The 26,252-nt window shown below is 41.3% G+C and overlaps 1 protein-coding gene across 6 annotated transcripts in view; it reads right to left on the bottom strand.

The window, feature by feature from the left end:
• Positions 1-26,252, bottom strand: part of hipk2 (homeodomain interacting protein kinase 2) — a 240,555-nt gene that overhangs the window by 127,404 nt on the left and 86,899 nt on the right. Inside the window, exon 3 of one of the 6 annotated variants that reach the window (XM_048607605.1) lies at positions 806-949. The exons of the other annotated variants lie outside the window; for them this stretch is intronic. Coding sequence (XP_048463562.1) covers positions 806-949 — 144 coding nt within the window. The remainder of the gene's footprint in view (positions 1-805; positions 950-26,252) is intronic. 6 annotated transcript variants of the gene reach the window in all.

The raw sequence follows: 26,252 nt of genomic DNA, 5'->3' as shown, positions 1-26,252 counted from the left end.
ATGGTGTGAGGTCAGAAAATGCAGGTGTCCAAAGAGACCTGAGTGACATCCTTCATGAATCATATAAGGTTAACATACAGGTACAGGAAATGATTAGGAAGGCAAATGGTATGCTGCCATTCATCACAAGTAGATTTGAGCACGGGAATGGAGATGTCTCACTGTGGTTGTATAGAGACCTCACCTGGAGTACAGTGTACAGTTTTGGTCCCTTATCTGAGGAGGTTTATATTTATCACATAGAAGTGCAACAGAAGCTCACCAGATTAATCACTGGGATGGCAGGATTGACTTACAAGAAGAGATTGAGGAGACTAGGTCTGTATTCACTACAATTTCAAAGAATAACTGGTGACCTCGTTGAAACTTATAAAGTTCTTACAGGGTGCAGTGAGGTGGATGTTTATAGGATCTTTCCCCTGGCCAGTGAGTCGAGGACCAGGGAATGTGATTTCAGGTTAAGAGCTTGGCCAGTTACGACTGATATAGAGAAATTTCTTCACTGGTGAATAATTAGAATTGTCTACTCCAGGGGGCTGTGGAAACTCGGTCACTGAGCAGGTCCAAGACAGAAATCAATCAGTTTCTGGAGTTTTGTGACATCGAGGGATATGGAGATAGTGTGGGTAAGTGGCTTTGAGGAAATGATCAGGAATGCTCTAGTTGAAAGGTAAAGCAGGCCTATTGGGTTAAATGGCTGTTCATACATTCCTAACATTTAAAAACATGAACAATTCGCAACATTTTAAGCCATTTCTAGATTATCCCAAGGGCCCTCACAGCAGTTGCATCCCAAATAATTTACCTAGCATGTTCCAGCAATCCACTTGATCCACTTGCCCTGGCAAATTCCACAAATGCAGGAAGAGGGTTGTTAGCCAATAATGAAGCCAAGAAAAAGTTCATCCCTGAGAATACCTCCCAATCTTCAACACATGCCTGCAACATACTGTTTAAAAAATGAAATGCTCACATAAAACAGTCAGAAACATCCTGAAAAGTTCCTAGAAGAAAGTTAAAATATATGAAAAGCTGCAACGTCACATTTTATTTTTATATATATTTTCTTTAGAAACAATATTATAATAATTTTCAGATTATCTGAAAATGAGATACTTAAACTGTGAACTCATCTTAAATCTTTTGTCGTCAAATGTCACAATGCAGCTGACAGTAACAAAAAAACACAGCTGATTGAACTGTATTTTGTTGTCAAATGTGTGCAGTTTGTTGGCATGCACATATGTCTTGTTGTTTAACATATGTACGTTTTGTTGTGCATTTTTTTTGATGCTGTGTGTGCATTCTGTCGATACACACTTGCATTTTGCTGGTTTGCACGTGCATTTTGTTGTGGTGCAAGCATTGTGTTGTGCATGTGTGTCTATTATGTCAGTGCATGCATGTTGTGTACTTGTGTACTGGTGTCTGTCACTAGAACTAAACACAGACATAATCATTCATCAACAGTACATGTTCCATCTTCCATATGTTAAACAGGCTTTGCTTCATTCAATAAAGGTTAGTCCGAGTCAGCAATCTTCACTTAATCACAACAGCTCAGCAATATCGTAAATCAAGACGCATTTCACTCCTAAGACTATAGTGAATTTGCTTTGTCCCTCTCGGCAGTAGGGGTGTTAAGGATAGTCTCTGAGCCTCTGGTTCAGGAAGATTAGGCAGCATTTCCACGCGTGTTAGACATGTCAAGTGTGGCGATCAAATGAAGCTATAGAAAAGGTTTGAAATAGAAGGCCCCACTTTCAATCCCCAATCCTTGGCAAGTCTTGTAATAGTGGGCATTATAATATGTCTCAGCCCTTTTGGTTAGTGACTGACAGGTTTTGGAATCAACCAGGCTTCCTGCCCCTTGGCATCATTCAACAATTCTGTTGGAACTTGCCAATGTCAGACAAGGTCAGTATTGGAATTTAACTCACTCAGAGATAATAAGAACTGCTAATGCTGGAGTCAGAATAACACAGTGTGGAGCTGGAGGAACACAGCGGGCCAGGCAGCATCAGAGGAGCAGGAAAGTTGATGTTTCGGGTCGGGACCCTTCTTCAGAAAAATATTGGGATTTGTTGTTATCTTTGTCCAGTTATGTCTTGAATAGTGAAATAGATGTGATAGTCAGGGATGTGGTGTTCAATAAGGGAAGGGGTGTACAGGTGGGTGCAATTTTGAGTGGGGGTGAGAAGTTGTGGCAAGCATAATCAGGAGCTGCAAGGATTTGACAAAACTCCTTTTATTACAAGATGTTTACTTGGATCACTGAAAATTACAAACACAATGATGTGTAAGTTATTTCAAGTAATTTAGAAATAAAGATGTCTAGACCCTTCATAAGCTTTTAAACTCGCCCTTTGTCTTGGAGAAAAGAAAAGGAAGATGAAAGACTCAATGCTGCATCATGAGAATGGTTATTTTCTGAAAGTCCGTAGGCTTGTAAACTTATTTATATTATACATTACTCATCCATCCTTCCATTGGATTAGTGCAAAATAATTTCCTTTGGCCAGCACACTGCACTGACTTAGAAAGGCCATTGAATTGCCATGACATATTCCTACTGCAAAGCACTGGATAAGTCATGCAATTTGGGAATTCATGACTGCTATATTTACATTGTCAAGTAACTTGCTGGTACTTAATTTAGAAGTAACAAATAATCTTAATACAATTTTTACATATTGTTCTTACAAAATAGAAAAACTACATGTTCACATCTAAAGATAGGAGTTTCCGATGATGTCATTGAGAATTAGGTCAGTAATTCAGGCTTCTCAACCAGACCTTACGATGACGTAACTGACTCTCAGCTTTCAACCAGAAAAGACAAGATGCCAGGCAAACCTAATGGACTGGTAACAGGTTAGACTGTAGAACTAACCACACTGTTAACAGCATAAAAATAGAGAAGGCTTGCACTTACACAGCATCTTTCACAACCCCAAGATATTGCAAACTAGTTTACAGTCAACAGAGTACATTTCTTGTGTACTCACCATTGTAATGCAGGAAGCACACAGCTAATTTGCAATTGCCAATTTGGCAATGACTAGATAAAACTATTTTAGTGTTATTTATTGAATGATAACTGTTGCTCATGACACTAGCGAGAACTCTCCTGCTGTGTGTCATGAAGTCATTTAGATTCACTTAGGAGGGCATAGGGAATCTTGATTGTACATCCCATTCAAAAGATAGACAGTACTACAGTTTTAACTTCTCTATTCAAGCTCTGGATTGGAACATGAACACACAATGCTGTTATGCCTCACATGGTAGAGCACTGGAAATCAACGTCCTTTTTTGCCCAGAGTTTCACAAAAGTTAAAAATTTTAAAAAGTACACAGAAACCCTAATTTACTCCTTAGCAGGGACCGGGTTTCTCTAGAGTCAGAGTTGTACAGCATGGAAACTGGCCCTTCGGTCCAACTCGTCCATGCTGACCAGATATCCTAAATTAATCTAGTCCTATTTGCCAGCATTAGGCCCATATCCCTGTAAACTCTTCTTATTCATGTACCCATCCAGCTGTCTTTTAAATGTTGTAACTGTACCAGCCTCCACCTTTGTTTTATTTGAGTCAGTTTGGTGATTTCTTCTTGATCGTCATACTCCAGGTACTTCCACTTATTTGCAGGTGGCACAGTGTGATTGGTTCACACTTATAAAGGTCTCTGACTTATTAATTAGAAATCGCAGTTTACTGCAATTGATATGGGAAAATAAACAGGCTTTCTCCAGGTTTGGGATGCTTCTTACTGCAGGGCAAAAATAGTTCCTTTCCCTCCCGAGGTTCGATACATTTTGAACTGATCATTCACCCCCTCCCCCCACCTCCAAGCAATTCAGCTAACTGGGAGCCAGCCACATAGCTGTTAGCAGGCAGGAGACTGTTTCCATCATTAAATGGTCACCATTTCACAGACTAATCAGCTATGTATTGCCGGACAAGTCTCCATTTGTACACAACCCCCTGATTCCAGCTCATCTGTAACTAGGTAACCCCCACTACTTGAACCAACAGCAGTGTAAACAACACTTGCAATGAATGTCAGGTCACTTGCTTTTAAAAAGTGCAATGGTCCTTCATAACTTCTTGGTCCTGAAAACAGTTCTCTTTCCATTTCAGTCCACAAACAAAAATATAGAAAATAAAGTAAAAAGATGCAGTCTTTACAAACTTCTGACACAGAATTGAAATTGCTTCCAATTGAGACAAGAAAGAAAGGAGAAATTAGGACAGGTGATGGGAAAATATATGTTGTTATGAGCACCTTGAAGTAGAGGAGTTGATGGACACCAATAGTAGAGAGTGTGTGTTTAAAATTAGGTATGCGCAATAGTGCATCAGGCATCTGAGAAGGTACCCTCGTTCATTACTGTAAAACAACACCATGTGAAGGTATCAATGTTTAGTCTCTCAACTATTTCCACTGTTCATTCGCAACGGTTCCAGAAAGCCAGTATTATTTGACTCTTTGAGACAGTCCTTGGAGTGGACAATAGCCAATGCCAAGCTGTAGGATCCAAGTACTGAATTGAACTCATAGGGTGGTGATCCAGGTCTCTGGAGTTCTTTGTACAATCTCATTTATAGCCTATCCTCCTTTGTAAAATATATGCCACCTCTGGAACCAGGATATTAATGTAAACAGGAGCATGCATACAGTGAATCTAACTGATTTGTACTAAGTTATACATTCCAATTTCAATTCCAACTTCTTAGTAAAGCAAGAACAACAGAATGTCACAGGAATGGGAGTAGGCCATTCAGCCCCTCCAGTGGATCCATCATTTACTTAGATTATAGCTGATCTGCAATTCAACTCCATTTATATGCTTTTGCTCCATAACCCTTGGCTAACAGAAATTGACCAATCTTGCAGAGGTGAAAGCACTACTTGACTTTATATGTACAAGCCTTTTGGAATGCTCTTGTGCACTAGTGCTAGTGTCTTGACCTGTGGGCCAGAAGTTTGGTTTTCAGGTGTCATCTAAGATGAACCTATGACATGACATGTACACATGCCTTCTGCGGAGACAGTACCAGATTTTAACAACCTCTGCAACCAGCCTTCAGAACTGACTTCTCCAAGGACCAGTATCATTCTGCTAACTCTGAACTCAAGTAAAAACTGAAAGAACTGGGGATGCTGTAAATCAGGAAGAAAAACAGAAGTTGCTGGAAAAGCTCAGCAGGTCTAGCAGCATCTGTGAAGAATAAAAATCAGAGTTCATGTTTCGGGTCCGAAAGCTGAAAGAACACCTCATTTTCCACTTGAGGACCGTGCAGTCCTCCAGACTCAATACTGAATTCAATAATTTTAGGGCCTAAGCTCTCCCATGTCCTTACCCCCTGCCCCACACACCTGGCCTTGTTATCACACAGCCTGCCATTACACACTACCTATTGTTAATCACTAACAGTCCCCATTTACAGCTATTCACCCTCCTATCCAGATTATCAACTCCTTTGCCCAACCAACTGCTCTTTTGTCTCTTTGGGCCCTATCCTTTATCCTATCATTTAATCCCTACCCCATCCTCCTCCCTATTTTCTGCATATAAACCGACGTTTTCCCAGCTACCATCAGTTCTTAGGAAGAGTCACCAGACCCAAAATGTTAACTTTGATTTTTTTTTTTCTTCACAGATGCTGCCAGACCTGCTGAGCTTATCCAGCAACTTTTGAGCTCAAGTACTTCCCTTAGATGAGGACGCGGTACACTAAATGGAGTCTGAACAGAAACTGCAGCACAACTGGCTAACTTTTGTATTCTAACCCATTCTCGTCAGTGACCGTGACACATTCAGAAGCTGGGGATGGACAGTGAGCAGCTGTCTCCATAAGCTTTATGCACTGGTGATTCGCAACCCATTCTGGACAAATTCAATAAAACATGCGCCTTATTGATGTGGGTGCAGGTGAAAGTCACAGATTGGCATCCGTGAAACAGCTGGTTGGATTCAAATACTAAAAGCATTCAGCTCACAAACAGGCCTGATGATAAGCCTCCGACATGTGAATACAAGTAACAACAGTGGAAGCACAGTGGCTCTCAGGTTATGGATATATTCAAGCTTAGTAGATTCAAACTGGAGAAAATAAGGAAGCACATGAACCTTTTGAAGAGGATGCCAGTGCTGAAGCTTCAAGATTTATTTCCTAACAGACCCAAAGCAATCTCTCCTCACCCCTAAAACATTTTGTTTCAACAGTTAAGACGTTGTCACGTATTATCTTGGAGTATTTTGCTTGTTCCCTTCAACAGTGTTTGTTTAGTTCATGTTATGGACCAGATCAAATCCCCTCAAAATATACCAAAAGATAGTCAAGACCCTAACTTTATTCTTATTTTAAAGGTAAGTGTAAGGGGTAGCATGTTCCAGATGCAATTTGTTTGGTAAAACTATTCCACTTCAACCAAAACACACTTTAATATAATGCAAAAATACAGACAATAAAAAAAATAAAAATGTCACTGTAACTCAGTTGAAATGCTCAACAAAATATTGTTCCAATATAGTAATATCCCATAAACACACCTTTGGCAAAGGCAAATTCAGTAAAATAGATTGTCGCACATGCAATTCTAGCAACAGAAAGAGAACCCCAGCTTTTAGCTGTAACAGAGAGAGGAACAAGAGCTTCCACATCCAGCCTTAAGACGCCAACAACTGCAGAAAGCTAAAAATCCTGGTTCTGTGGGAGCTTGACCCCACCCATTCAGCCTGCTTCTATAATTCCAACTTTAACAGAAATCCCACGGTCTCACAAGCTGTTTACTTTATTGGCTTCAAGTGGACGGCTTGTTAGCTCTGCCTCAACCTTTCTTCATAGAAAAAAGGACAAAATACACCTCTTAAAGGATAGTAACATCCCACTTGGTACAGATTACTTCAGCGAGTCCTATTGTCAACTATGACTCACAGCATGCAGAGGGCTGATGATTTGGTCTTTGACACAGGGAACGTATGCTGCACAGCCTTCTTGTTTACTTGTTATAAACAGATATAGAACCTGAGCTCCCTTCAACCCCATCAGGCACAGAAAGACTTCAATACATCACTAGTACATTTATCGACTGTGAACTGGAGAATTTAAATGAGGTGGTTTTATGCTGCTGGGGAAACAGAGAAAGTGTCAATATCTACTTACCAAAGTCTGCGGGACCGAGCTCATGAATGTAACTGAATTAACACATTTCAAGCGTTAGGTTTTAGGAACATTGAATTTTTTTCTCCAGTGTATGCATCAGGAGACCAGCGGTTCACTTCATTGTCACACCCAGTACACCAGCTGAATTGAAACTAATCAGCTTTCTGAGACCTCAAACTGAGGACTACAGTAAACTTCAAACCAAAAATATCCATAGTTGTGCCTTCTAGTCTCAATGAACTGTGATAGTATGACATTTAGCAAATATGAACATCGCATTGTCCAACAACAATGTGCATTTAAATAGCACGAATGCTTCATAGAAATGCAATCACAGGTTATACAGATAGGGAGGATGTAAGCCACGGAGGGATTTGAACATGTGGATGAAATTTTTAAAACTGCGGTGTTGTTTAAGCTTTTACATTTACCACTTACATATCTTGTGGAACTGTGTACACTTCCCAGCTCTTTTGTTGGCAACTGCTGTCTCCCTTATTGCTGTAATTGTAGTTTACCAAAGCAGGGTCCTCAATCCTGTTATAAAACTCTGGTCTCCCAACACAATCAGTCAGGGCAAGAGTTTGTCGTCAATGCTGTGCTGTGACCTGACCTCTGAAATTGCGAGATACAAAAGCATGTTTGATATCCCCCCAGAAATGAGCGGACTACATTTACAGATGGTGTTCAATTTGCTCTTTCCATCCTGTTCTCTCCTTCAAGGTAGTGACTTGCCACTGCACAGCTTCACAAGCTCCAGTTGCTCCACTATACCTTACCCAACTAACCAATATTCACCTCTTGTGCTGAATCAATGAGTTGTGACAAGCTACACTGCTGCAGGGCATCACCTCCTCACAACAGACACACACACACACACACACACACACACACTTTCCAACAGGAGATATGGAGCAAGAACCTTAGTTGCTTTTCCATCTTCCCCAGTCCTCAACAGAGTTGATTAACATTAGGTAATTCACTGTCAGTCTTATTTTATATGTAGCATGGTTCATACTTCGTTCTTTAAATCAGAAGGCTGTAAGCTCACTTCAGAGACTTGAACCCGTAATCTAGGCTCATGGTTCAAAATGGTATTGAAGGAGCCCTACACTGTTGGAGATACCATCATACGGATGCAATGTCTGCCCTCTCAGGTGAATGGGAAAGATCCCATTGTACATCTTGAACAGCAAAAGAATTCCCCACATAATCTGCCCCATATTTCTTCGAACAAGCAACATTGCTTAAACATTATCAATTAAAAGTGAAGGAGATGGGTATAGAGAGACCTGGTGCACTGATGACGATCTTTCAAAATTCTAGATTGTGGAAATGTTCCTGTAAACTAGAGAGTACAAGATATTATCCCACTATTTAGGAAAGGGGGAATAGGGATTTGGACTGGCTGAGTGAATGGGCAGAATGTGGCAGATAGAACATAACATGAATATCTGTGAAGCTATCCATTTTGGTAGGAAAACAGGAAGACAGAATATTTCTTAAATGGAGAGAGGTTGGGAGCCCCTAGTGTCCAAATGGACATGGTTGTTGTTGTTGTTGTTCACGAGTCAGCCTGCAAGCACAGTAATCCAAAATGGAAGACAAATGGAATATGGCCTTCACCTCAAGGGGATGTGAGCACAAGTGTAAAGATATCTTGTTGCAGTTGTATAAAGCTACAGTGAGACCAGAACTTGAGTACTGTGTACAGTTTTTGGTCTCCTTACGCAAGGAAAGGTCTACTTGTCATTGAGAAAGTGCAATGGAAGTTCACCATCCAAAGTCCTGGGATAGCAAGAATGTCTTAGAGGACGGATTGAGAAAATTGGGCCTATAATCTCTCATGTTTTGAAGGAGACATCACCTCACTGAAACATTCACAGGGTATGACAGGGCAAGTGTCACTGAGTGTTTCCCCGGCTGATGAGTACAGAACCAAGGTTAAGGGGTCAGTCATGTAAGGCTGAGATGAGGGAGGATTTATTTATGCAAAGGTGGATAACTCGAACTGTTTATACCAGAGGCTGTGGAAGCTCAATCACTGGAGACTGATGAACATCAAGGAATATGGACAGGGTGCAGGAAAGTAGCTTTGAGATAAATGGTCAGTCATGAAGTAATTGTTCCATGTTCCTAAAAACTCCATTGTTGCCTGTGGGCTCTTGCTGTGCACCAGTTGGCTGTTGCATTTCTGCAGTAGAAAAAAACAATGTATGTAAAAATACCTCATTGACTGTAAAACGTGAGGGTCTAAACAATGCACAGAAATCCAAGTTCTTTTTTCTGTTTTTCATTTCAATGATGTTCAGCAGGTTTGGCTCCAGAGTAATAGCAGAAAGTAATAACTTCCTGCTGCAGAAATCAGTCTGGGGATACAACCAAAATCACTGTCAATTAAATTGTTAGTGTTGATTTCTGGTGGTAGTTCTACAACGAGAAGAAACTGGTAAAAATTGAGGACTGGGAAGATTTTATATAAATGCACGTTCTTTCTCTCTTTCTTCTCATAGACTGGGGATTGAGGGAGAAAATTTTCTGGTTTACGTGTGCAGCTACTCACTGTGTAAATCAAAAGATCCAAGTGAGCAAAGCTTCCCATTTATTTTGTTGTCAGCTGTATGACAGTTTGCACTGGATTTATTACAAATAATAAAAGTGGAAGAGCTTCCAAGGGAAAATCAGCAGAACATGAAAAGACAATGCAGTGCAAACACAGGAGAAATCCTTGCGATCAGGTCTCTTACTCATCCAGGTATCCAATTATACAGTTTAAAAAAAGGTGCTAAGTTTTGCTCTGCTCTTTGATCCATCCGATTTGCTTATCTTTTTTTGTAACCCTTCTTTGCTTCATTCCATTATAGGCATGTTGACAACAAAGCGTAGGAGCAGAGGATTAGATAGGGTGGACAGTGGGAGCCTTTTTCCTCGGATGTTGATGGCTAGCGCGAGGGGACATAGCTTTAAATTGAGGGGTGATAGATATAGGACAGATGTCAGAGGTAGGTTCTTTACTCAGAGAGTAGTAAGGGCGTGGAATGCTCTGTCTGCAAAAGTAGTAGACTCGCCAACTTTAAGGGCATTTAAATGGTCATTGGATAAACATATGGATGATAATGGAATAGTTTAGGTTAGATGGGCTTCAGATTGGTTTCACAGGTCGGCGCAACATCGAGGGCCGAAGGGCCTGTACTGCGCTGTAGTGTTCTATGTTCTACGTTGAAAGAAGGTTTTTGCTTACCATACGCTGAATCCTTTCTAGCCACAAATGGAATTTCTCAGCCAGGCCTCAACATTCTCTTCTTGCAGGTTCTGACTGTGATCAAGCTAGGCCTCAGATCATGACCACATGAGGCCAGGACTGTCATTCCTTTGCAAGTCTTGGGAACATTCCATCTCCACCTTGCAGATAGATATCTACTCTCAATCTTTAAGCAAACATCAAACAGAGCCTTTTACTAGCCAAAGCTACTGACCTTCCCACCACAGGAACAGCTCAGCCTGGGACACTTACTGCCCACCTATCCTCCTGAACATCTTAACCAAAGGGCCAACCTCCACCAGCTCTAGCTACTGTCTCTTCACCTTTCTGTATCGCTTACATCCTACCCTGCTTCACTCATTCTATTTGCAGTCTTTCTTTCCCTATGTTCCATCCCTAAAATTCTCTTCTCCCTCTACCGAAGGCACCCCAGTTGACATCTCAACCTTGACTGTTGCACATCTGCCAACGGTCTTGCTGATCTTCAATTGGAAAGCCTACATTTTTCCTGTGATCTAACCAATATTGCATTAAATGTACTCTTCTATCCTCCCCAACCCACACCTTTTCATTCTCTAAGCTGCTTCATTTCCCTTCCTCTATACCTAACCTGCCATCTGCACAATGCCAGGTTTTGGAATTCCTGAACTTGAGGTTAATACTGGATTTTGCATATCTTCCACTGACATCAGGGCAGGTTCCAACCACGGAAATGTGTTCTGGCTCCACAAGAACAAGAGGCGTATGTGTACAATTGGTTTAAGGCAATTCACTCCATAGCTGTTTGAATACCATGTTTGAGTGTAAGCCCCATCTAAGTTGGTCGCGCTCTTGGCCTGTGTATTGGAATGATGAGAGGGAGTACTGCGCTGTGTTTATATCCAGCACCTGTTTCACTTACATTCAAGTCCTCTCTGGTCATTTAAGCTCAAAATTCAGGCTGACACTCTGGTACAGTAGTGAGGGAGTGCCGCACTGTCAGAGGTACCTTCTTTTCGATGAGACATGAAAACATGACAATCTGCTCTCTCAAGTAATTAAATAGATCCAGCAATACTATTGAAGAACAGCAGGGGAGTCTTTCTGTTACCCTGATAATGTTTGGGCTGCGTTTGTAGCCATTTCAATTGCTAGGGGGAGCCACATGCCCAAAATCTGAAGATGAAATCTCCAGGGTTCACATACCAGTCAAACACAGACCATTACTCTAATCATAGAATCCCTACAGTGCGGAAACAGGCCAATCAGCCCATCGAGTCCACACTGACCTTCCTAAGGGCATCCCACCCATTTGTACCCCCTCTCCACCCTATCCTTGTAACCCTGTGTTTTCCACGGCCAATCCACCTAACCTGCACATCTTTCGACTGTGGGAGGAAACTGGAGCACCTGGTGGAAACCCATGCAGTCATGGGGAGAATGTGCAGCCTTCACACAGATAGTCACCCAAGGCTAGAATCGAACCCAAGTCCCTGGCACTGTGAGGCAGCAGTGCCAACCAATAAGCCACCGTACCTGATAACCACTGTTGCATTTTTTTTAAAATGACCACATAACTAAATTCAGGCCATTGGTAATTTCTCTTCCTGAATTCAACATCAAAGCCTATATGATATTTACAGGAATAGTTTGCTGCATTTCTGTCTGGTGTTTTCAAGTTTAATTAAAGAAAACAACACAGAATTAGTACATAATAAAGCCATTAGGAGGATCATATTTTCAAAGCTCTTTTCCTGTTCAGCAGATTAATATAATTTGATTTACAGTGGTCACAGTTAGTGGCAGTGCCCACTGCCCACACTGGGAACAGAGACAATAATATTTACTCCTCAACCAACACCCAAAACAAATTATCTGATTATTATCATATTGCTGTTTATCAGACATTTCTGCATACAAATTGAGAGCCATGCTACCTGCATTACATCGGTGACCACATTTCAAGGGTACTTTTTTATTATTTGTGAATTGTTGCTGTACATACTGTCTTTCTGATGCATGGAGCAGAGTTGGGTCTACTGGAGTAAAGTTATCTCACAGTCCAAATGGAACGGATGCTGAGATGCAAACACCATGCAGCATTCATTGTTGACATAATTAACACCAGTGGTCTGAATCCATGGACAGCTCTCTTTGAAACTGACGTGAAGTCATTTCCAGGAAACAATTTTCATAATGAATGGAGATGACATCAGGACATAAAATTCTAATTACAGGAACTCCCCTCCCTTTGAAAATTCAGTCGAACTGAGAGCTCAAGAGAAAAACATTTCTTGGCCTACTGCAAATGAGTTCCCTTGCAGCTGGCCGAGAATCTCATCACAAAAGAATATAAAGTACCAATCAAACCATCTTCTCTCTCTCTCTCTCTCTCTGTGTATTCCAATTTATATAATAATTATGCTAATTGCTGACTGGTTTTCATGCAAATGTTTCATCTCCCTTCGACGTGACATCTTGAGTGTTATATAGCCTCCGTTGAAGTGCTGTTGTTCTGTCCTGCTCTGAATTTACATGGTCCAGTCTGTCATGGTGGGTAGTCCTGTTTCCGGTTTTGCTCTATAGTAGTATGTAGATGCGGTCTATTTCAACATGTTTGTTTATCGCACCGGTGATTGACAACCAGGCCTCCAGGCATTCTCGTGCTGCAGGCCTGGTTTTCAACCACTGGTGCGATAAATAAACATGTTGAAATAGACCCCATCTATGGAGCAAAACCGGAAACAGGACTACCCACCATGACAGACCAGATCATATAAATTCAGAGCAGGACAGAACAACAGCACTTCAACAGAGGCTATACAGCATTAAAAATGTCACCTAGAAGGGAGACGAAATGTTTGCACGAAAACCAGTCAGCTCGGTGAACAAACCAATAACTCCAACCACAATCCGAGCTACAGATTTTCAGTAAAACATTAAAATATGCTAATTGCATTATTATGACTTGAGGCCAGGAAGGGAGGTAGTGTGCAGCATATCAAAACACATCCGAAGCATTTTGCACAGCGATCTAGTCTTCAAGTGCAGTGACTATGAGGTATCTTTTGTAGATGTAATAATCTAATCGTTAGGGTACTAGGCAAGTGAATCCCACCAAAGTAAGTTGCAAAACTGAACTCAATAAACTTGATCATTTGTAAACTGTGCCAAACCAATGACAGTAAAAGCTGCTGGTTATTCTTTTGTGAGAAATCAATTCATTTCCTTCAAGAAGGAAAGCTACAAACCTCTATCAAGCTTAGGCCCAGCGTGACTATTGTCACACTTTATGTGGATGATTCTGAACATGTAACCTCTGGGATAACTAGGGATGGACAATAAAGGCTACCTTATTTGTAACATTCCAAGATCATGTATTTTTTAAAATTCCTAAAAGTACTAGGTTGACTACCCAAAAGGACGTTTCCTATTGATTCGGATCAACTTCCAGACAAACTTGAATTCACCCGTAGCTCCTCTTTGTGGTCCAATTCGATAAAGAGTAGACCACATTGATGTGGGACTTACAGACCAGACCAGGAAGGCAGGGAAGGTTCCCTTTCCTAAAGTTCACAAATTAACTAGTTGAGGTTTTACAATGAACAGAATCATGCTCATTTTAACTGATTGAGAACTTGAATTTTTAAAAACTAAATTCAAATTCTCAAACTGCCCTGATGGACTAGCAATCGAGTAATGCAACCACTGTTCTATCCTACCTGATAAGTTATATTTATATAAAGAAATAACAAGGTATTGGTAGAAATTTAGTGAGCCACATTAGGTCCATGACTGTAGCAAGGGAAAACCATGAGCATTCAAGACAGATTGTCAGACTAACCTTTGCCTGCCATGATTCAGTGGGTTTGAGGAGTTAGTTTAGAAGAGAAAATAATTATCCCCAGCAAAAGTTTCACCGACAATAACAGGCACCATCTGAGTTAGCACACAAGAGCTTCCTCCCAAACTCTCCCACTTTAATAAAACAGCCAGCTGTGGGCTGTTCCTAAGGGCAGACAGAGCACATTTCATCATGAAAGCACTTTGAAAACATTTCCTGAAAGACCCTTTGAAACCCAGCTGAACAAAGAGGGCCTCCAGCTATACTGTCCAATCGAATCAAGTGGCTCAATCAACAGGCACAATGTGCCTCACATTAACCATCAAAGCCAACCATAGAAGAGGAAGGTATTCTGAGTGCAAATATTTTCTTATTCAGGTCAGACAATTCTTCCTGACTATGTTTTCTATCTTGTTAGGACATACTAATGAGCAAGATGTGCAGGAGAAAAGGAAAAGAGAGATGAGAGAAATGTGGAGACTGTCAATTCTAGAAGTGCTTCAAACATTACTGAGATTTTTTTTAAAAAGTTATTAACTCTCCAGACGTGGGCATTGACAGCAGAGCTGACATTTATTGCTTTTTTTCCACAATGGTCATGAAAAGCTGCAGAGCTCGGGATTCTGTATGACACCATGTAGATTGACAGTGTTGTTCGGGAGCGTGTACCAGGTCTTTAACCCAGTAACGGTGAAGGAACAATGAGTTGGTTTGATATCAAGACGGTGTGTGATTTAAAGGGGATTACATTTCAGGAGAATACCAGCTGAGAGCAAGCTTGTACACAGTGCATCAAAATCCACACTCACAGCCAGAGCTGTGAGATGAATGGGCAAAGGCACTTAGCCAACAGCACTTAAAAGCTGTGGATTTACATACTTAGTCTGTACTGAGTCAATGTAGGTTCAACTGCCCTCAATGATTCTGGCCTACATGGGAGCTCAGGGTTGTTGCATCCGATTTCTATCCATTGGCTTTTGCTGGAAAATAGACATGTGACAATTGTTACTTCCAAGTCTAGGGGAACGTACCCATCGCTCTTAATCCATGGGTGATAATAGAAAATAAAAACTCTATATCCAGTTACCAAGATGACCATTTAAATATCTATATCAGGTTTTGAACTGCAATATCTATCAACCAGATCTCTTGACAAACACAATTATTGGTTTATTATCAAAACAAAATTTATTCAATGAAGACAATAATTGATTAACATGCACAGTCAGTAATACAGAATTATAAATGTTTATCCCTATTAAAATGCTCAAAAAACACACACATAGACTGTAACTCCCCAGGAAAGAAAAAAATTTCTGAAAATAAGACACATTGGGCAATGAGCCATTCTTGAAGGCATAAAGTGTAGAATATTCATGAGTCTATTCGCTTGATAGTCTACCATGTGTGGTCATGTTACTAATCATGGTGGTCTCTCTAAAATAATACAGATGCAGCTGGCTCAGGGAACATAATATTAAAATGTCCCTTTCAAAAGGACAAAAATATTTCACCCATTTTCTTTGCCGAAATAGGAGAACTCAGCTGGGCAGCTTGTTCTTAGTAGGCTTTTCTCCGAATCAGCTTGTTGTTAACAGGCTTTCTTCCAACTGAACCAAATAAAAGTGACAACATTCTCTATGTCAGTTGCTATTCAAAGCCGTCCCAGCAAGGTTTCACAGAAAAGGGAGCAGTGATCAGTTATGCAATTTACAGGAAGCCTTATTCAAAAATAATTCTAGTTGCCACAGCGAATGTTAACTAACTCCTTTTGAGGAAACCATGCTGAATGTTTCCACAAAAACTTGAGATAAATCAATTTTCCATAATCCTTCAAAATCTAAGTCCTCCAAACACTATTAAATATAAAAAGCCTTTGTGACTCAGTGGGGTGTGAGCAGAGTTGTGCTTTCCAGAAAATTTCTGTGTATGAATAGGTTTGCAGGTGAGTATCCCAGTTCAGATACAAAACAAACACTTTTAAATCTGAAATAACATCTGAGAAAACAGTCAAAGATTCAACGAAAATGAGGCTGGTGTTATTTCAGGAAAATATGGGAACTTGAAGAGAGTGAAAAAGTTGAAGCCGGTGTCAGAGATTGGCTATATCCAGGTGTCATTCTACATATTGAAGATCATAAAACTACTGTAACAAGTGAAAATATAAGTGGCACAACTATCTCTCCCATGCACTGGAATATCTCAGCCATATGCATATGGTGATTTTGTAAATCAACTCTGCATTAAGTAGACATGAAAGTTCAATTCCAACTCAAGACAACTCACTATACAGTGAGATAACAAGGTGTAGAGCTGGATGAACACAGCAGGCCAAGCAGCATCAGAGGAGCAGGAAAGCTGACATTTCGGGTCTGGACCCTTGTCTGCTCCACACTCCCCACCAGCCCCACCACATCCACAGGAAGTGCTACACCTGCCCCTACACCTCCCCCCTCACCCCCATCCCAGGCCCCAAAAAAACCTTCCACATTAAACAGATGTTCACCTGCTAATATGGTATACACTATCCGCTGTTCTCGTTGTGGCCTCCTCTACATCGGGGAAACCAAGCGGAGACTTGGAGACCGCTATTTGAAACACCTACGCTCGGTTCACGACAAACAACTGCACCTCCCAGTCGCGACCACTTCAACTCCCCCTCCCACTCCTTGGATGACATGTCCATCCTGGGCCTCCTCCAGTGCCACAACGATGCCACCCGAAGGTTGCAGGAACATCACCTCATATTTCGCTTGGGAACTCTGCAGCCCAATGATATCAATGTGGACTTCACAAGCTTCAAAATCCCCGCCCCCGACCTCATCCCAAAACCAGCCCTGCTCGTCCCCGCCTCCAGTACATTATCTCCGTGTTGCACGGTGACATACCTGTCCTCACCAGTACAATACTCCAGTGTCATACAGTGACAGACCTGTCTCCACCAGTAATGTACTCCAATGTTACATAGTGACAGACCTGTCCCCATCAGTACTGTACCCCAGTGTTACACAGGGACAGACCTGTCCCCATAAGTACTGTACACTGCTGTACGATGTTGTACAGTCATTCTGGTGCTACAGAATGACAGATGTATCAATAAGCAGCACTTGTGCAACATGGAAAGGATTTATCTACAAGGACATGGTGCCCAGACTAGGCTTGTGCACCCTTAAGAATAGATTAAGGGCTAATCAAATTATTGTATTTAAAATACCTTCAGCTATAAATAGAAAATCTTTCTTTCAGTTTAAGGATTACAGAAGGGGCAATGCATTAACCTCATATTGAGGGCAATACCATTTAAGATTATTATGAGGAAACACCTCTTTTCACAAATGGTCTTTTGGTTGGGATCTCTCCCTTCCAAACAGATGTTATTCAGACTAGTGGTCAATTAAACTTTCCAAATTAAGATTGGTGTTTTATTTTCATTATGTGAGAGTATTTAAGAATATGAAACCATGGTGTTTTTGATGGAACTATGATATTGATTAGCTGTGATCTAACTATATTCTGGAATAGGCTTGAGGAGCTAAATGCCCTTCAAACAAGCCTCAGCGAAACTTACAATTTCCACACAACTAAATGCTACGGAAAGAATCAAACATTAATGTCACTGCTTTGTGACAGACTCTCACAGTCAATAACTTCTTCAACCAAGAGTAGTTTGAACTATTGCCTGTTATGTAATCAGACTAGAAAGTACAAATATAAACCACTCAGAATGGAACAGTCAGAACTTTAAGCATATACCAGTTGTTCATTTTATTGAGGCAGACGGAAAAATAGGTTGTTTGAAAATTAAAGAGTAAACTCATTAGTGTGGCACTATGTGGTACTGATCTATCTGGAAGTCAAAGGCTTGCAGTTGGCTTGGATCTTGCCATGCATTCCCCACGGATATCTGCCCACTTTCATTCTGGCACTCCATTGTGCTGGGGCAGTTGGAAATTTTCTGGACAAATACTTTCTCAATGGGAAAGAAATAGAGAACTGCCAATCCTATAGCAGTTTATGTAAGCTCAAAATTTGTATTTCAGAACCTTTAATGTGTAGTCTCTGGTGATGTAGGAAATGCAGCTACTAATTCACTGACCACAATTTCCCACAGAAAGAACACGATAAAGACCAGATCATTTGTCTTGGTAATGACTAAAATTAAGTATTGTTCAAGACATGAAAGATATCCCCTGCTCTGCTTCGATATAGTGCACTGGGACTTCTTTCCATCTCTGAGAAAGCAGTTCAGAACCTTCGGGTCATAGAGTCATACAGCACGGAATCAGACCCTTTGGTCCAACCAGTCCATGCTGACCAGGTATCCTAAATTAATCTAGTCCCATTTGCCAGCATCCGGCCAATATCACTCTAAACCCTTCCTATTCATATACCCATCCAGATGCCTTTTAAATGTTGTGTACCAGCCTCCACCACTTCCTCTGGCAGTTTATTCCATACATGTTACACCCTTTGTGTGAAAAGTCTGCCCCTTTAGGTTGCTTTTAAATCTTTCCCCTCTCACCTTAAACCTATGCCCTCTCGTTTGGGACTCCTCTACCTTGGGGAAAAGACTTTGGCTATTCACCCTTTCCATGCTCCTCATGATTTTATAAACCTCTATAAGGTCAGCCCTCACCCTCCAACACTCCAGGGGAAATAGCCCCAATCTATTCAGCCTCTCCATATAGCTCAAACCCTCCAACCCCAGCAAAATTCTTATAATTGCTTTCTGCACCCTTTCAGGGTTAACAACATCCTTCCTATAGAAGGGTGAGCAGAATTGTATGCAGTATTCTAAAAGTGGCCTCACCAATATCCTGTACAGCTGCAACATGACATCCCAACTCTTTGGCAAGCGTGCCAAATGCTTTCTTCACCACCCTGTCAACCTGTGACTCCACTTTCAAGGAACTATGAACCAACTCCCCCCTCCCCAGTCTCTTTGTTCAGCAACACTCCCCAGGAACCTACCATTAAGTATATAAGTGCTGTCCTGATTTGCCTTAACCAAATGCAATGCCTTAAATTTCTCTAAATTAAACTCTATCTGCCACTCTTCGGCCCATTGGCCCATCTGATCAAGGTCCTGTTGTTCTCAGAGATAAATCTTCTTCACTGTCCACTACACCACCAATTTTGGTGTCATCTGCAAAATTCCTAAACATACCTCCTATAATCACAGGTTGGTTTATCATGTCTTCTGAAAGACAATACTTCTGACAGTGTAGTGCTAAAGTGTCAGCTTGGAATATTCACAGAAATCTCAAGTGTGGGACCTAAACTTTCAGGCCCAGTGACTCACAGCAAGCACCAGGCAAAGAGGAGTACATTGGACATTCTTGAGCATGAGGTAATCAGATGAAAGTTGAAACGGAGGTACCACCATAGTCAAATAACCTATTAATATTAATAGATCAGTCTTTAATTTGTGTTAAGTGACCAGAGTGTGCCAGTACCTTTGAACATTAAACTGAGGTCCTGTTTGTCCTTTCAGGTGGATGCAAAACATTCCACAACATTAAAATGTACCAGCCAATACCCATCCTTCAATTAGCATCGTTAAAACAGGTCATTGTCAAATTGTTGTCTGTAGAAACTCACTGTGGCTGTTACACACTAAGGGGTGACCCACCCTTTCAAGAGATGTGACAGTTCCAAATGGAAATGATATACTCTATCCTTCCAGGACTGAATCTTTTTTCCTTGAGTTGAGGAACATAGTGGAAGTTGTTCTAACCTGGGGCATTTTTTCTTGTATAGGGCTCCAAATTGTGAGAAGGTGATAGTTGAACAAATTTGTTAGCAAGTTACAAAGGCATATGATTAAAATAGACTGGCAACAGCAGGAGACTTTAATTATCCTAATATACTCTGGGAAAAACATCACACCGAGAGTAGGAAAGGAGAGCAATTTCTATCATATTTATCGAAAATATTCTTGATCATTATGCCTCCAGTCTAAGAGAACAAAACCGGTGTTAGATCTACTTCTGAGAAATAAAACAAGTTGAGTTTACAGTCCAAGATCATCCAAGATGACAGAACAGTTCAGATTAATTGTGGCAAGTGACTAGAAAATATCTGAAGTAAAAATGCTTCCCAGGGAAGGGTTAATTTCAGTGATTTTTAGAATGTACAGGTAGAATGGAAAAGGTGATTGCAGGGAAAAAGCAGTAACATACAAATGGAGGTCATTCAGGATACAGATGGGTCCAGATATAGTCTGATGGTCCAAACCGAGCATAATCCTTTGAAAGAAAGTGTACAGCTAGCAAAACTCAAGTATCCTGGATGACAAAGAAAATAAAGGAAAAACAGGAAAAGGAGCTTCATGATAAACAGTAGCTGTATGATTCAGTTAATAACTAGGAAGGTAGTGGAAAATACAGCAGGGAATTGAAGAAAGTTAATACTTCTCAAGAGGAAAAGGGAGGTTACAAGAAAAGATTAACATGCAACGTTAAATTAAACCATAAAACTTCTTATAAACATATGAAACACAAACAATAAGCTCTGGAAAAAGTTGGACCTATCAAGGGTCCAAAGAGACATCTTTAATGCTGAGACAGAAGACCTGGCAAAAGTATGAATTGGGTACTTCTCATCTGTGTATAAAAAAGGAAGCGAGATACTGCAGTTGCTGGAACTCTGAAATATACGTAAATAATGCTGAGGAAAAGAAGCCTCATGGCATATCTCTGATCCACACAGAATACTTCTGCACTTCAATACTGCACCTCAGGCTGTACCAGTAACTGTCATTGTAATGTTGCAGCAAGGACACTGTGCACTCAGGGACACAACAGCTCATGGACTGGACCAGGTTCTTCATTCACTGACATAGCACTTACTAACTCTGAGCTTCTCTCGATGCTCACAGCATCCCTGTCTTGCCTTTTTGCACTTGCCAAAGATACAAAGTTCATGCTACGTTGTGTCTGCACTAAACGGCAAGGCAAGACAAAAGCTAGGAAGCTTGTTACAGTTGTCAGCGGTCCTCAGTTAAGTCAAGGGAAATAGCATTCACTCGGGGTTCCAGCACAGTAAATCAAGGATACCATCTGATTTTAGTGCAGGGGCTTGGACTCTGAGCGGCAGTCAGAGTCAAGAAGTTCTCCATATAAAGATGAGGAGCTAAATATCAGGCAACACACCACCCGTCTGGATTCTTTCTGTCCTACTGGAATGTGAGAGAGGCAGGTATTAAGGGAGATGAAAGTGGGCGGCACAGCTATAACTGTCAGTGCATGTGGAGAGGTGTCCTGACTGAGTTAGGAAACAGCACAGAGGACATACAGGGTTAGTGGTGCCAGGGCTTGGGGTTAGTGATAGTGAGTGAGGCAAGTTGGCTGCGTCATAATGAGAGTGGTAGCGCATGAGCTTTGCTGGGAGGTGGGAACAGTAGCAGCGATTGAGCGAATGTGAGTTATCAGAGAGAAGATAGTGGCACTTACCCTGACACAACAGAGAAGGTTATTGACATTCTTCCAACACTGGTGGCCATTCCTGCAAATGGCTGAGAATGCACCAACCTGGATGGCAACCACAGACCAGGCTGACATGGTCCGCTGTCATAGTCTCCACTGCAGATCCTGAGGAAAAAGGATGTCGCACATCTGCACCGTTCTGTCCAGCAGGATCTCCAGATCACTATCCACAAAGCAGGGCACTGATCTACCCCTTTCTGCCATGCCACAGGAACCGTCCAGCACAGTTTTGCACTGTGAGTTCTTGCCCGTGTGCGTGATGGGCTTTTAAAGATGGTGCGGGCAGAAGGGGTGACAATCTTTAGGTGGATATCTGCTGAGTGGCCAACTGCTCCAGGAGCAGCATATAATAGGTGAGGCTGGAATTGGATGTGAGCAATTCCATAGCAGTGAAGTAGGTATTTAATATGAAGATTTTTGAAAGATAAGATGAGAAAATCTGCTGGGCCCTGTGCTGAGAATTCCTCCAAAAAACACAATGCAACTTCGTGTGTGTATGTCTGAGTCTGTGTGCATGTGCATGTCTATCTGTGTGTGCGCACGTGTCTGTATGTGAGATTTTCTGTGTGGACATGTGTGTGTGTGTCTGCATGTGTGTTGTGTGTGTGTCTGCATATGTGTTGTGTGTGTCATGTCAGTGTGTGTGTAGAACATAGAACATAACAGCGCAGTACAGGCCCTTCGGCCCTTGATGTTGCGCCAACCTGTGAAACCAATCTGAAGCCCATCTAACCTAAACTATTCCATTATCATCCATATGTTTATCCAATGAATGATGAGAGGCTTTGATAGATTAAATTAAGAAAAAAACTATTCCCTCTGGGGAGTGGGTCAGTAACTAGAAAACATGAATTCAAAATCACTGGTCAAAGATCTTGAAGGAAAATGAGGAGTATGTTTTACTTTTCACAAGTGATGAGGATCCGGAATACTCCCTGAATAACTAGTGGAATTTAATTACGTGAATAATTTTAAGAAGGTACTTAAGGACGAGTACCTTATAGGATTACTGACAAAACGTGGGATACTAAGAAAAATTGCTGATTCAAAGAGTCAGAACAGTAATGATGCACTGCATCACCCCCTTTTATATTGGCAGCTTCTCTGATTCCATAAAAAAACTATTTCTAATGTTTATAAAGTGTTATGGAATGTTCCGAGCCTGAAAGTTGCTGCATAAACGGATGTTCTTTCTTTCTGTAGCTCTGGATCATGTTGGCAAACGTGACATTATTTTATCTACCTTTTCTGGTGGTTCTGAAGACAATGGTCCCATCATTCTGCTTGAGGTGGAGCTCCACAATGCTCCCTGTGCTACTGTCAGGAGATCAGTTATCATTTAATGCTGTTTATGTATTGTTGTGCACAGCATAGTGACTGCTCATCCACCAACAGGCGAAGCACCCCAACGAGTGTGAAGTGACTTCATCTCATAAGAAGGAGTTAAATAAATAAAAGCCATCCCAGTTTTCAATCGGGTGGGTTTTTCAGGTTTTGTGGTCATCCTATTTTTTTGATAGGTCACTGAATTATATTTCTCCACTTTCTACAGTAGATTGAGAATTTTCAGTCACTGGGTTATTCCAGCATCGGAACCAACCAACTGGTGTAACTACACATAATTCAGCATTCTCAACCAACAGGAGACAGGGAAAAAAATAAAGGAGAGTTTTGGGAGGTAGGAAAAATCAGGAAAAATTCACAGATTCAGGAAAATGGCATGAAAATGCAATTTATTTTTTTCTTTCTTTATTTGACTCAAAGGAAAACATGCTAATTTGGTAGCACAGTGCCACATTTATTCTGTACCTTTGTGTATATTCCAACTTGGAATCGGTTTTCAGTGAGGGAGGAATGTTGGCCAGTAGATAAGGAGAACTGTGGCAGAATCTTCATCATCTATCTGAAGCCCTGTCCTGCTGCCCTCATAGACAGCAAGTCAGGCTCATAATGTTCTTTGTGTTAGAACAAAGGAGGCAACCTTTGTGAAATAATTTCAGGCTTAAAAGGCACCAAATATTTGACAGCAGGGACTGTAGCCTTTTCTAAATGGGTAAGTTAAATGAAACAATGGCTTTACTGCATACTTCTCCTTAATGTAGGCTCTAAACATTAAGTGGAAGGCTAAATATAGATATTGTCTAACTAACTTATTCAGAGATCATAGAATCCCTACAATTTCGAAAGAGGCCATTTGGCCCATCAAGCCTGCACTGACCCCCCAAAGACCTCCCACCCTATCCCTGTAACCCCACATTTCCTGTTGGCAACCTACCTAGTCTGCACAACCCTAGACACTATGAACAATCTAGCATGGCCAACCCACCTAACCTGCACATCTTTGGACTGTGGGAGGAAACCGGAGCACCTGGAGGAAACCCACACAGACACGGGGAGAATGCGCAAACTCCACACAGACAGTCGCCTGAGGATGGAATTGAACCTGGGTCCTGGTGTTGTGAGGCAGCAGTGCTACCCATTGAGCCACTGTGCCACCCTTTTTTTTATTCATTCACGGAATGAGGGCATCACTGGCTAGGCCAGCATTTATTGCCCATCCAGAGGGTAGTTGAGAGTCGCCACATTGCTGTGGGTCTGGAGTCGCATGTAGGCCAGACCAGGTAAGGATGGCAGTTTCCTTCCCTAAACGGCATTAGTGAACCAGATGGATTTTTCCCAACAATCAATAATGGATTCACAATCATCATCAGATTCTTTATTGCAGTTTTTTTTATTGAATTCAAATTCCACCATCTATCAGGGCAGGATTCAAACCCAGGTCCTTAGAACATTACCTGGGTCTTTGGGTTAACAGACTAGTAATAATACCACTATGCCATCACCTCCCCTTATGTTACACATCTCTGAAGCAGGTGGAACCTGAACCTGGGCCACTACCACTGTACCACAATCCCATAAACACATTTAATATCACTGTATCGTACAAATCAGATATTGAGAAAATAAGAAAAGCTGTTAAGGAAATGATACTAACAGCTGAGGTGAGTTGTTGAGATGGGCGCTGGGAGTAACACAGATTAGAATCAGGAATGATCAAATCGGAACATGACTTGGACAAGAGAAAAACACTTATGTGGAAAATTAAACAAATTGTGTGTTTCAAGCATGGAAGCAGCTGGAATGTCTTCCACGGCCCTGTACACAGAGAAAGACTAAGGAAATATTTGGTAGACAATGTCAAGAGGAATTTGTCACAAAAGTTTTGCCTGAAATGTCCCAGCTGGATCAAATTAGTGGAGTGAATTTATCCTCAGTATTGCTGTTGAGCTGACAAACAGTAACTAAGTTGAAGTTTGGGGTTGGTTCTCCTGAAATATACTTGATATGCAATCTCCCAGTTTTCCAATAAAAGTCTGAGAGCTCTACAGATTTACTCACTGTTTATCAAGGCCCACTGAGGCATGTTGTGTTAGGCTGAATCGTACAGTTGAAAGAATACTGAACCGCAACAGCCCCCACCACTGAAAAGATAGCCCAGCTTATAGTTTCAACAGTGGGCTTTCACTACAAGCCTGAGCTGGAAAACTCCATCTCCATTATTGTCTCTTACTTCCCAGCCCCACTTTCCAGCAAAAGTACATGGCTGGACCCATAGCAGGGTCAGGTTCTGAACAGTTACATGTCTTGGAATTGCCCTGTGCGACATTGATTCACCACACACATGGATACAAGGACAGTACCCCACTGTGTATCACAAACTATTTAACAGACTATGTTTAACATTGAATAAAAAGCACCAGGGAAAAAATGATCAATTCACTTCAACATCGGTAATCTTAACATCCCTGGCCACCAGTCAGGCCATAATCTTCATCCTATCTTTCACCGTGTTGGAAAAGAGATACGTCACAAAAGTTTAAATGAGTGCGAACCTGCCATTTGTCAGTGAGTATGTAATAATCTGCAGTTTAAGGTTCCCCAATGCTTTTTCCAGTGTTCATGCCTCGAAGTGATATTGCTAAAGATGAAGGGAGGAGTTTATGCTCTGCAGAAAGTGCATGAACATGTGTGAGGTGGGGTACCATGGATGAATAGGTTCAGGCCCCTATCTAAAGAATGGTATACTGGCATTGGAGGCAGTCCAGAGAAAGTTCTCTAGGCTGATACCAGGTATGGATGGACTGTCTTACGAGGACAGGTGAAGTAGATTGGGCCTGCACTCACTGGAATACAGAAGAATGAAAGGTGACCTTATTGAAACATATAAGACTTCACAGAATAGATGCAGGGAAACAAACTCATCTTTTGGGAAAGTCTAGGACTAGAGGGCATAATCTCAGGATAATGGGTTGCACATTTAAGACAGAGATGAGGAGAAATTTCTTTCCTCAGAGGGTAATAAATCTGTGGAATTGTTTACTGCAAAGGGTTATCAAGACTGGATCATTAAATATATTCAAGACCGTTTGCAAGTTTGCAGCTTTCATATGGCTCACATACTTGCTCAGGACTGTTGCACCTACCTGAACTTTATACATCATCCCACT

The sequence above is a fragment of the Rhincodon typus genome, chromosome 18 (genome assembly GCF_021869965.1).
Source record: "Rhincodon typus isolate 14 chromosome 18, sRhiTyp1.1, whole genome shotgun sequence".
Classification (NCBI taxonomy): Eukaryota; Metazoa; Chordata; class Chondrichthyes; order Orectolobiformes; family Rhincodontidae; genus Rhincodon; species Rhincodon typus.
This window is presented reverse-complemented; position numbering and strand designations above follow the sequence as displayed.